This window comes from Chrysemys picta, chromosome 4 (assembly GCF_011386835.1).
Source record: "Chrysemys picta bellii isolate R12L10 chromosome 4, ASM1138683v2, whole genome shotgun sequence".
Taxonomy (NCBI): domain Eukaryota; kingdom Metazoa; phylum Chordata; order Testudines; family Emydidae; genus Chrysemys; species Chrysemys picta.
In genome coordinates this window covers 98,588,470-98,600,865 of record NC_088794.1, presented here as the reverse complement: position 1 = coordinate 98,600,865, position 12,396 = coordinate 98,588,470, and the positions used below count along the sequence as shown (strand labels likewise).

The 12,396-nt window shown below is 42.5% G+C and overlaps 1 protein-coding gene across 21 annotated transcripts in view; it reads left to right on the top strand.

Annotated features, from left to right (window-relative positions):
- RYR3 (ryanodine receptor 3) overlaps positions 1-12,396 on the top strand; it is a 561,484-nt gene that overhangs the window by 195,166 nt on the left and 353,922 nt on the right. For all 21 annotated transcript variants that reach the window (XR_010601063.1, XR_010601064.1, XM_065595380.1 and 18 more), the window contains one exon: positions 1,028-1,220. Coding sequence is in view for 19 of the 21 variants with exons in the window: in XM_065595380.1 (XP_065451452.1) it covers positions 1,028-1,220 (193 nt within the window). In the remaining 2 variants the exon portion in view is untranslated. The remainder of the gene's footprint in view (positions 1-1,027; positions 1,221-12,396) is intronic.

Sequence of the window (12,396 nt, the reverse complement as noted above, 5' to 3'; positions counted from 1 at the left end):
GCAATATAGGGCCCTTAGTGTGCCTGAGAGTAGCAGATTATTGAATTATATCGTGTGTGGGATAGCAAAGAACACAAATTAATAACATTCAAGATCAGTGAATGTTACCTTACTGTGTAATACAGTATTTCATTATGATGCAACATGATGGAATTTCTGTTTTATTCAGTTAGGGTTTTTCAGCACAATTTTCTAGGTTATAAAAAAGCAATGTTAAAAGAACTATATTCAGTTTGCAAAGTCAAGCACTCAAAAGTTAGAAAATGCCAGAATATAGGCCTGTACAACCTTAATTGGCCCACTTGTATGTGCACATTGTGATAAAGTCTTTAATGGCATGATCACACATTTCATTTTCACAGGACTCCTGCCTCATCCAGTATACAGGATGGACCCTGCTCCCTTAATGAGCATCTATAAAATCTTTTGTGTTCTCCTTGTTCAATGTGTGGGTCATGCCTTATTTATTGCACACTATTCGGAAGTATGAGAGTTTATATCCCCTCTCATTTTATTTAGTCCTCTAACTGTGGATGCTCTCATTATCCCTATAAATATCGAATCCTGTCCATGAATGAAGTTAATTCTAATGCATTGGGCACTCTGATATTTCATGAATAACTGAAATAAGACATAAGTACTTGGGCAAATGATCTGCCAATCACTATTAGCTTTATATAGGCAAAGGCTCTTGCGTTAGGTCATAGCATGAGCACACATTGCCTGAGCTGAGCATATTCTTTTTGCTAACCGCTTCAGAGGTCTCAAGTGATTTGCTCAGTTCACGCACTGTTCTGCCACTTATCAGTCTGGAGAATGTAGCTCGTTGTCTGACTCTTAAAGCAAAAACCGTCACAAAGCAGATGAAGACAAGGTTATGTCTTCATGTTTGAAAGAAAATAAATGATTTGAAATAGCTTGTGAGGCTGTCAAAATTGTTGTGTCGGGATAGTTGCTATTCTGTTGCTAACATCTTAAATACAGGAAATCGTTCAAAGCCTTTCTCCCCTAACTCCTTTCTCATCAGGTCGAGTACCCCGAGCTGTAGCATCTGTCAATCAGCATTTGTTGGCATCCGATGACGTAGTTAGCTGCTGCTTGGATTTAGGGGTGCCCAGTATTTCATTCCGCATTAATGGACAACCTGTACAGGGAATGTTTGAGAACTTCAATGTCGATGGACTTTTCTTTCCTGTGGTGAGCTTCTCTGCAGGTGTCAAGTAAGTGCTTGATCTCTTCCGATTCATATTTTAGTCTTTTTGCCATGCTGTCATGCTGAGTATTGTTTAACATACATGATTTCTTTTATTTTATTTCTTCGATACTCTACTACTATGTCAGGAAAAAAAATACATCCATTTGTTTAGAGACTACTTGGTTTGGAGTTGGAACATGGAACTTTTGATCTCTTGGTGATTGATTTGAATCTGTCTCAGGGCTGACAATGACTGAAATCATTATCATTTGATGGCTTTTTGGTGACTTAGTGGAAGTTAGTATGGTCTCAGTCCAGGTATCCACTTCAGAAACACAGCACCACAACTGCATTAACTGAAACCTTTGTTAGCAATCTCAAAAAGAGGTAAAAAAATAAATTATCATGAAGACTAAACTCCCTTCTCACACTAGAGAACTTGAAGAACAATAGTGAGGCAGTATGGGAAACCTTATATACTCTACTGCCCAGTCTCCACGTGTTTTATAGAAAAATGAAGACTTTTGACTTCAGAACTGTCTGTCTGGCACCTTTCACCACACCTAAACTCAGTTCCAAAAATATTTTTCAAGTGTGATTCTATTCTCAAAAGTCACTGGGTAAAAATAGTACCCTCTTTCTTAAGAGAGCTGATTAAACTGTTAAGTCTGTTTACCTCAGTGACTAAAATAAGTTATTAATATTAGCATTGTTAACATTACAAAGACAGCATAGTAGACCGTAAGGTAGATTCTATTCTGGCTTTTCAATGATCATCAGAATTATTACCTAAAATTTCCAATCAGTTACACCTGTGCTGAACTGTTAGGCACAGGAAGCTCTGGGGGCCTAATTTATGCTTTATTACTGTTTTGATTTGCAAGTAGGAAAGAATGAAACCTGACTTTCAGAAACCAGGATCATTCTGCAAGTAAGGAAATCATTGAGAGGATGTGATGGTGTGTAAAAGCTCTATGCTGAGCTAAAATGAGAAGGGATTAATGGCTTGGCCTGCAGTTCTGCAACACATGCAAGAAGTATCAAGCCTAGAGGGAATAATCAGGAAAGGAACCAGCAGCGAAGGAAAAGAACAAGGTGTAGAGGGCATGGCCACCTCCTGTTCTTTTTGCGGATACAGACTAACACGGCTGCTACTCTGAAATTTGCAGAGGGGGAATCTCTCTGTAGGTCTGGAATGAATTGAGTCCCACAGTTGTGACCTACATCCCACCCAGAATAGAAAGGAAGAGCATTGGGGTTTACATTAGGGAAGAAAAGCTCAGCTACAGATGATTCATCCATTTAGCAATTAGGAAAAGTGGCTAGGTTTTCCTGAGATAAAGGAAGTCTGAGGACCAGCTGTATGTGGGCTTTTCCCAAGGAGTTGATTTCACAAATGTTATGAAAATCTAGTCAATGGGAGAACTCCCAGGCCTCTCCAAACAGAATAGTCAGAGGGCCTGGAAAGAAACGAGGAGTAGGAGTGGGTTTTACTCTCCCTCTGGAACCGACATTACTCTCTACCCAACTTAGAGTGTAGATGGACAAGAGCTGGCTGAACATTTTCAGAAGGAACAGTTTTCCACTGGAAAATGCTGATTCAATAGAATTGACCCATTCTGTGGGAACAGTCAGGAGGAGCACACTCCATCAGCCCCTCTGATTGGCTGCTCCTCTGCAGCCACTTTAGGCTGTCTGGAGGACTTCTTTCTCCTTTACTCTGGGGAAGGGTGATCCAGGGCCATGAGACCTCCATCAGTGGGCCTCTGGACCTAGTTCACCCTGCCACATGCTTCCCCCTTCAGACAGGCTTGTAGCAGTGGTTCTTGCCCCCAACAGTCAAGGGGCACTCTGGGCTGCCTCTGGCTCTCTTCAGCCTCTGGCTCTTGGGCTACCTCTGCCTCTGGATCTAGCCCTCTTTGGCCTTGGGGTCTGGCTCTGGTTCTGCCCAATGAATACTTAAAAACTTGCCTGTTTTCTGTGGCTGCCTCTGGCTCTAGCTCCCTTCAGCCTCTGCCTCTAGCTTCGTCTTACTGCTTTCTGTCTCAGCCTCTGGCTCCGGCTCTCTTTCAGCCTCTGCCTCTGGCCTCACACAATAAAACAGTTAAAAGCTTGCCACAGTAAAACAGTTAATTCCAACCTAGCCCCCTTTAGACAAGATCAGTGTGAAGATCCCACTTCTGGTACCATAATGTAATGGGGTTGGCACCCACCTCTCATTGGTGCCCCCTTTTCTCTGGCCAATATGCCTGCAATCAGTCTCTTTCATGGGGCAGCCCCCCCTTTGGTTGGTTGATTGTGTGTGAGCCTGCTTTTGGTTTTAGTTCTTATATTGGGGTGGCAACTGCCTCTTGCGTGCACTTCCCCTCCCCAGCTGATGGTTATCTTGGTGGGTCTTCAGCGACTCAGTCCTCCGGCCGAGCCACATACATTGTCCCCCCTTCCGGGGTATACGGTACAAGTTCTTATCTTGGCCCTGGTATGGGGCCATAGCTGTAAGGCTGCTGCCAGAAGCACTGCCTTCTTCAAGCACCTAGCCGGGGCCCATCTCGGTACTGGTGGTGTTTCAGCAGGTCTCCCTAGGCTCAGTCTTCAACCAGACCAGCGGGGCCCATCTTGGTACCCTCGGTGGCCTGGCCAGGTTCTGTGTTCTGGGCTTCAGCCTGCCTGCACTGACCTTCCACTGGTCCTGCTGCTCTTCTTGCCAGCCAGGCACCCGGAATTCAGCACCCTTCCCTGGGCTTCAGTTCTGTCTACAGTGAGATCTCTGTGGTACTGCTGCTCTTCCAGGCAACCAGTCACCCAGTCTTCATTCCTTGAACTCCACACAGCAATTGAAATTCTCTACTCTGCTGCTTATCTTTTATATAAGGCCCTTCTGGCCCTGGATTGGCTGCTCCATGCTGCCAGGTTAAGACCCCAAAATCCCTGACAGCCTCCTAGATCTCTTCCTCTTCATCCCAACTTCCTGACTCATCATCCCGGTGAGATTTTGCATCCAGTGCTCAGCTCCCTGTGTCTCATGGCATGGATGCATCATGGTTAGATGAGGAGGAATGATGTTCGGAGACAGTCCAGCAAATCTTGCTTAATAGTAGAAAGCCCTCCACCAGAGTGGCCTATTTAGCCAAGTGGAAGTGGTTCTCAATGTGGTTGCTAGCCCAGGGAGTTCAGTCAAAGATGCTGTAATAAAGCAGAGCAACAGCTGGCCAGCACACCAGGGATTAAAGAGACTCTCTGGGCCGAGCTAGCCCCACCCTGTTATACCTCCAGCTAATGTCAGTTCTGGAGGGAGGAGAAAAAGAGAGCCTGGCTCAGTTTGGGGCTGACTGGCGAAGGGGCAGGAGCTATCTGCCTCTGTAACTGAGGGGAAGGATCACTAACCTGCCTGCCAAGACCGCCACCTGAGAGGAAGCACTGTCTCCCCAGCCACAGAAGACTCTGGAGGAGTTTAGCACCAAAGGAAACTGAGGGGCAAAACCTAGGGACTTTGTGGGGCTCGGCCTCCCCAGCGTGCAGCTGACTGCCTGAAGCAGCCTGGGATTGTGACGAGGTTAAAGGCCCACAAGAGGACCCTATGGGAAGCAGGCCACCCAATTAAGTGGACTAGAGGGGCCATGCTCCAAACAGATCTGATTGGTAGGCAGTAGCCCAGGGCTGGGACCTGGTGAAGAGGGAGGGCCCAGGTTCCCCTTTCTTCCCCCCTTACCTTAAAGACTGAGGGCCCACAACCAAATAGGGGGCTGAGAACCACGCACTCTAACCAGTAGGCTGTACGGGCCTCTGGGCCATTCGGTAAAGATGCCTTGAATTCAGGACATCTTGGAGTACCTGTTGCACCTTCAGTCTTCCGATATTGCAATTAGTTCGTTGAGAGTCATCTGGCAGCGATTTCTGCATTTCATCCACCCATCCATGAGAAATCAGTAACCATCCACTGGTAAAAGACCTTAGTGCTGTGGGACCTAAGTTGCTGTCTTAGCAGCTCTTATGGGACCTTGTTCGAGCCTCTGACAACTTCTTTTTTCTCCCTCTGTGTCAGAAAACTGCTTTCCTTATAGTGATCACATCTGCAAGGAGTGTGTGCGAGTTGCAAGCTTCGATGGCAGAGCCTCCTTACACACAATTTTCCAAAGATTGTAACCCTGCAGCGCACCCTAAGTTTTTTATCTGAAGTTGTTTCTCTTGAACCAAGTTATGTCTACCAGAGTTCTTCCCTAAGTCACATTCAACCCAAGATGAGCAATGTCTTCACACATTGGATATCAGGCAATGTTTAGCTTTTTCCCTGGGTAGAACTAAATCTTTCCATTCTTCACCCTGTTTGTTTGTTTCATATGCAGATCGAATGAAAAGGCAAGTAGTCTCACCACAGACAATCTCCAGGTGGATACCTTCCTATATCATGACAGCATACAAAGTACCTCAGACTGCACCTCCTCATAGGCTGCAAGCTCATTGCATAAGCGCCCAGGCAACATCAATGGCATTTCTAAAGTGAAGCTCCTATACTGGCATCTGCAGAGCTACCACTTGGTCCTCTACATACATTACAAATCACTACTGCATCCAGATCAGATGTGAACTTTGGGAAGGCAATCCTGCAGTCCTTGGTTAAATAGCCCACCTCCTGCAAGTACTGTTTGTGAGTCACCTACATGAAATACACGGCTGCATCTATTCAAAGAAGAAAGAATGGTTACTTACTTTTACTGTAACTTGTTCTTTGAGATGTGATGACAATGTTCATTCCACAACCCACTCCTATCCCCTATGCATCAGAGACTGTGCTCTGGATGTTGGGTGCGAAGAAACTAAGGGTGGTTGGAGCAGCACCACTTTTATATAGCTAGGGGTGGGGCTAGGGCCACAGTGTGCAAGTGCTACCCTTATGGGTACTGCTAGGCAAAGTTCTCCAGCTTTGGTGCACTGGGCACGTGCACACCTACATGAATACGTGTCTGCATCCCATCTCAAAGAACAACAGTTACATTACAGGTAATTATCTCCAGATCAAAAGATTCTTAGAGCAGTCTCACTCAATCCTCTTGTGATATACAGGTTCCCTTCTTGGAGCTTGAATTGGGTGCTAGGAGCCTTAACGAAACAACCATTTGAACACCTACATTTTTTTGGCCTAATTTCTCTCACTCAAAGTTTCTTTCTTAGTAACAGTCTCCTTGGCAAGGAGGGTATTGGAAGTTGGAGCATTTTCTATGGAGCCTCATCTATGTATTTTTCATAATGACAAATTCTTTGTCTGGACCTGTCATTTATTCCAAAAATAAATACATTTTTTTCACAGTTCTTTTCCCCTAATCTAAGCATCCCAAGGAGATTGAATGTCATAAATTAGGTGTCAGAAAAGTACTTAAATCTATCTCAAGAACACAGCTCTTTTCATTTTATATCACTCTCCAGTTAAAGGGAAGAAAGCTTCTAAATCCTCTATTACAAGGTGGATTAAGGCAGAGGTTGCTGAAACCTATAGAGCATTTGGAGTGAATTCACCAGATAATGTTACAGCCCACTCCCAGAGGGGTTCAGCAACCTCTTGGGCAGAGAAGTCTTGCGCTTCAGATGAATCTGTAAGGAAGCAATGTGGACATCAGTGGACACACTCACAAAGCACTACAAAGTGGATTTCCTTTCTTCTTCAGATTCAGCTTTGGGGAGAATCAGAACTGGAAGGGACCTCAAGAGGTCATCTAGTCCAGTCCCCTGCACTCATGGCAGGACTAAGTATTATTTAGACCATCCCTGACAAGTGTTTGTCTAACGTGCTCTTAAAAATCTCCAATGATGGAGATTCCACAACCTTCCTAGGCAATTTATTCCAGTGCTTAACCACCCTGACAGTCAGGAAGCTTTTCCTAATGTCCAACCTAAACCTCCCTTGCTGCAATTTAAGCCCAGTGCTTCTTGTCTTATCCTCAGAGGTTAAGAAGAACATTTTTCTGCCTCCTCCTTGTAACAACCTTTTATGTACTTGTGTTATCATGTCCCCTCTGTCTTCTCTTCTCCAGACTAAACAAACCCAATTTTTTTCAATCTTCCCTCATAGGTCATGTTTTCTAGACATTTAATCATTTTTGTTGCGCTTCTCTGGACTTTCTCTAATTTGAAATGTGGCACCCAGATCTGGACACAGTACTCCAGATGAGGCCTAATCAGCGCAGAGTAGAGCGGGAGAATTACTTCTTGTGTCTTGCTTACAACACTCCTGCTAATACATCCCAGAATGATGTTCGTTTTTTTTTTTTTTTTTTTTTGCAACAGAGTTACACTGTTGACTCATATTTATTTTGTGGGCCACTATGACCCCCAGATCTCTTTCCGCAGTATTCCTTCCTACACAGTCATTTCCCATTTTGTATGTCTGCAGCTGATTGTTCCTTCCTAAGTAGAGTACTTTGCATTTGTCCTTATTGAATTTCATCCTGTTTACTTCAGACCATTTCTCCAGTTTGTCCAGATCATTTTGAATTTTAATTCTATCCTCCCAACCACTTGCAACCCCTTCCAGCTTGGTATCATCCACAAACTAGAACCAGACCCAGGACTGATGCCGGCAGGACCCCACTAGTTATGCCCTTCCAGCATGACTGTGAACCACCGATAACTACTCTCTGAGAACGGTTTTCCAATAAGTTTTGCACCCACCTTATAGTAGCTCCATCTAGGTTGCATTTCCCTAGTTTGTTTATGAGAAGGTCATGCGAGACAGTATCAAAAGCTTTACTAAAGTCAAGATATACCACGTCTACTGCTTCCCCCCATCCACAAAGCTTGTTACCCTGTCAAAGAAAGCTTTCAGGTTGGTTTGACACCATTTGTTCTTGACAAATCCATGCTGACTGTTACTTATCACCTTATAATATTCTAGATGTTTGCAAATTATTTGCTTCAATATCTTTCCAGGTACAGATGTTAAGCTGACTGGTCTGTAATTCCCCGGGTTGTCCTTATTTCCCTTATTATAGATGGGCACTATATTTGCCCTTTTCTCTCCCGTCTTCCATGACTTTTAAAAGATAATCGCTAATGGCTTAGATATTTCCTCAGTCAGCTCCTTGAGTATTCTAAGATGAATTTCATCAGGCCCTGGTGACTTGAAGACATCTAACTTGTCAAAGTAATGTTTAACTTGTTTGTTTCCTATTTTAGCCTCTGATCCTACCTCATTTTCACTGACAATCACTATGTTAGACATTCAATCACCACCAACTTTCTTGGTGAAAACCGAAACAAAGTCATCATTAAGCACCTCTGCCATTTGCACATTTTCTGTTATTACTTACCCCCTGCCCCCTGCTGAGTAATAGACCTTCACTGTCCTTGGGTCTTCCTCTTGTTTCTAATGTATTTGTAGAATGTTTTCTTGTTACCCTTTATGTCTCTAGCTAGTTAGATCTTGTTTTGTGCTGTGGCCTTTCTATTTTGTCCCTACAAACTTGTGTTATTTGTTTATATTCATACTTCAGAATATGCTGCCACAGCATTTATCCGGGGTCAGTCCCCATGTACATTATTTGAATCCTCTCCCTGCAACCCCTTCCCTGGGGGTGAGTACTGCTTTGCACATCCTGCAGTACAGACTACTTATCTGTGAATTTTCTTTCCAATACCCTCAGATGGTCTGGCCCACCTGGAGAATTAATTTTTCTTAGAATTATAGGTTTTTTCCTCTGTTTTCACAGATTAGAATGGAAAATACATGCTTGTGTAAAGGAATATTTGTTTGTTCCCTAAGTCTCTGTTACAAGATTCACATGTTAAATTTAGGTGACTAAGGGTTTCTCTACATGATCATTTAGTTTGCAGCAAGCTGGCGGATGAATCTATCTAAAGCTAGCCTGCTAAGATCTAACCGTCCCTGTGGACCTGCTGATGTGCCCTAACAGTTCCTTAGTGTACTTTGATCTATTCCTGTTTCAAACAGGGTAATCAGAGCACGCTAAGGAACTGTGCACATTATGAGGGTCTACAGACAGTTAGCTTTGGCAGACTAGTGCACAGTAGATTCACTCCCCAGCTAAATGTTAGTGCGGACAAGCCCTTATTGCAATATATTCAGTTAGTATTTTTTGGCTTTGGAAGCTGTCATTTTTGGTTCTCCACAGAGGGGTGATCCTGGCTCCAGGCTGGCTGTCAATCTGTTCTCTGCCTCCAACTAGCAGGGAGAGGGGGAATGCCCACAGTACAGACTGTTGGACATGGAGGGTATTAAAGAAAATTCCCAGGTAAAAAGGAAAATTTACTTTTGCCCTGATAACATTTGTGGAAACAGTTGAACCATTTTGGCTGAAACACACACAAAATTCAGCCTGAGGCCGATACCTGACATGGAAAATTTCAGCCCGAATGGTTATAGTGTGTCCAAGTTATACCCAGTTGAAAATAAAGTCTTATATAATGGGAAGTGTGGAGCGACATGAACTATGGCCAACATTACTATCTCCTCCTATAATAACATACAACAGTTGGATTTCAGATAATCAAGGAAGGGATTTAACCAGCACCACTGTCTTGAGAACTCAGTTTCTTTAAATTTATTCAGATTCATTTAATCTCTGTTTAAGATAGCATGAAGTGACCAAAGTGAAGTCTGAGACTAAATTAAAATTAGCTTTCTAACTCATTTGTATATATCACAGCTGTTCAGAGGATCTGAGAAACTAGAGGGTCCAGATGTTTTGACATAGAGAGTCAACATGTTTAGAGATAAGTGCCTTGTGCGTTTAGTAGCTGAACAGGTGGTATGTTAAATACTGATACTACAGGGCAATCTGTTTCTCAGACCTATTCTGTAACACAGAATAATATTAGCTATTTGATATATTCTTATCATTCATCCTAGAAAAATCATGTATAATGGATAGAGCTGTAATCGCAGCTGTCTGGGCTATTGAGGAATATGTTTTAGAAAAATATGTTCAACTGAATTCTAAGATTTTTGTCAATGTTCCATGTTCTCTATTGGCTAAATCATTTACTTAACCTTTTGAATAAACTGAAAATCAAGAAGCTTATATGTTTCTAATATACTATTAGTAGGTAATATTATGCCAGAATCAGAAATCCTATTCACTGTTTATCTATGCTATCTCAATTAATTAAAAACACAAATTGAGAAAGTAAGAAATAAAAGGTTTCAGAGTAGCAGCCGTGTTAGTCTGTATCCGCAAAAAGAACAGGAGTACTTGTGGCACCTTAGAGACTAACAAATTTATTAGAGCATAAGCTTTCGTGGACTACATTTCGGTATGCATCCGAAGAAGTGGGCTGTAGTCCACGAAAGCTTATGCTCTAATAAATTTGTTAGTCTCTAAGGTGCCACAAGTACTCCTGTTCTTTTTAAGAAATAAAAAAACCCTTCATAAACTATTTTTCATTAACTTAAAGTGTGAATGGAGATAGGCAAATGTAATGGGAATATCTACACTAAGGAAAATATTTTGGAAGATCTTATGAAACATGCCATGTTGATGACAGTGGTCTCCCCTTTAGCAAGAGCAAAGTGCCAGTGAAATTTTCCCATAAAGATGTGCACTCCCTTCCCTACACAGAGATCAGCTCTGTAAGTGAGAAACAATTTCAGGTTTGAACCTCGGATTTACAACAGGGCTGCTAAATACAGGTAGGATGGTGATTTAATACTAACAATGTAGTGCAGTAAATGAACCTGGAAGGAAGGAATACCAGCATCAGATATAACTAATTTTCTGATGCTTGCACTCATTCTTCATATGTTCAGTGAAAGCAGATAGGAAGGAGAATGAGATGCATGCAAGCTGAAGGGAGCAGAAGCAGAGTGAAAGTAAAAAACAAAGAAGAAAAGATCAGTAAAAAAGCTAGAGGAGAATAGGAATGCAGGAAAAGGAACCAAAAAAAAAAAAAAAAAAGAGAGAGAAGACAAGAGAAGCACAGGAAAATTAGAAGAAAGCCATAGAAGTGAAAACGCTATATAGAAAAAAGGATGGAACCTGGTAGATGTGAATTCTTGAAGGATTTTTAGGTTTGTATTGGGGGGGGGAAAGGTTTTGGATAGTCCCTGTTCTCATTCGACTGTTGTTGTTCTGCCTCCAGCTGCAGCTTATTACTTTTTTCATACATCTTTTTTGTTCTTTTTTTTTCTTTCTGAATCTGCTCACTCTCTGTCATTGGAATTGTATGGGCACAGGCACCTGTCACGCTTTTGTTTCTAATTTGCCCAGATTGGCCTATCTTGGAAAAGGGTTAGGAGTGTGGTGGGTATCATTCATAATATAATATAATTATAATTAATTCATAGTTCATTACAAAGCCATTAGCATGTATGTATGGGATAAAAGTAAAAGAGATATAAAAGTTTGGTTGATAAAGATAACTTCATAGGTATAATATACTTAGACTTTTCTAAGATGTTTGATTTACTACAACGCAACATCATGATTTAAAAATTGGGACTATGCAATATCAGTAAAGCATATGTTAAATAGATTAAGAACTGGCTAAGCTCAAAATGTAGTTGTCAATGGACAATCATCATCAAATGGAGGTATTTCTAGTGAGGTTCTGCAGGGGTTCAACATTTTTTTCAATGATCTTTCAATGAGAAAATCACTGCTGATGAAATTTGCAGAAGATATAAAGATTGGCAGAGTGATAGATACTGATGAGGACAGAGCAGTTATTCAGAGCAATCTAGATCACGTGGTAATCTAGGTCCATTCAAACAAAATGTGTTTTAACACAGCTAAATGTAAATTTTTACATCTAGAACAAGGAATGTAGACCATACTTACAGAATGGGGGACTATATCCTGGAAAGCAATGACATTGAAAAGGATTTAGGGCGTCAGAATGGATAAACAACTGAACACATGCTCCTAGTGCAAAGCTGTGAGAAAAAGGGCTGATGTGACCCTTGGATATATAAACAAGGGAATAATTAGGTGATTTTCCCTCTGTATATGGCACTGGTATGAGACTGATAATGAAATATGCCTAGCACAGTAGGGTCTTGGTCCATGACCAGCAGTGGCGGATTGGCCACTGGGGCCCGTGCCCAGGGGCCCTGGCCAATTGGGGGGCCCTGGAAAAATGCCCTGTGCCCTGACCCGCTCTGCTCGCCCGGCACTCCTGTCAGGGAGCAGAGTCAGGGTGTGGGGGCTTCACCCACCCACTTGGCACTCCATCTGGGGAGTGGGGTTGGGGCA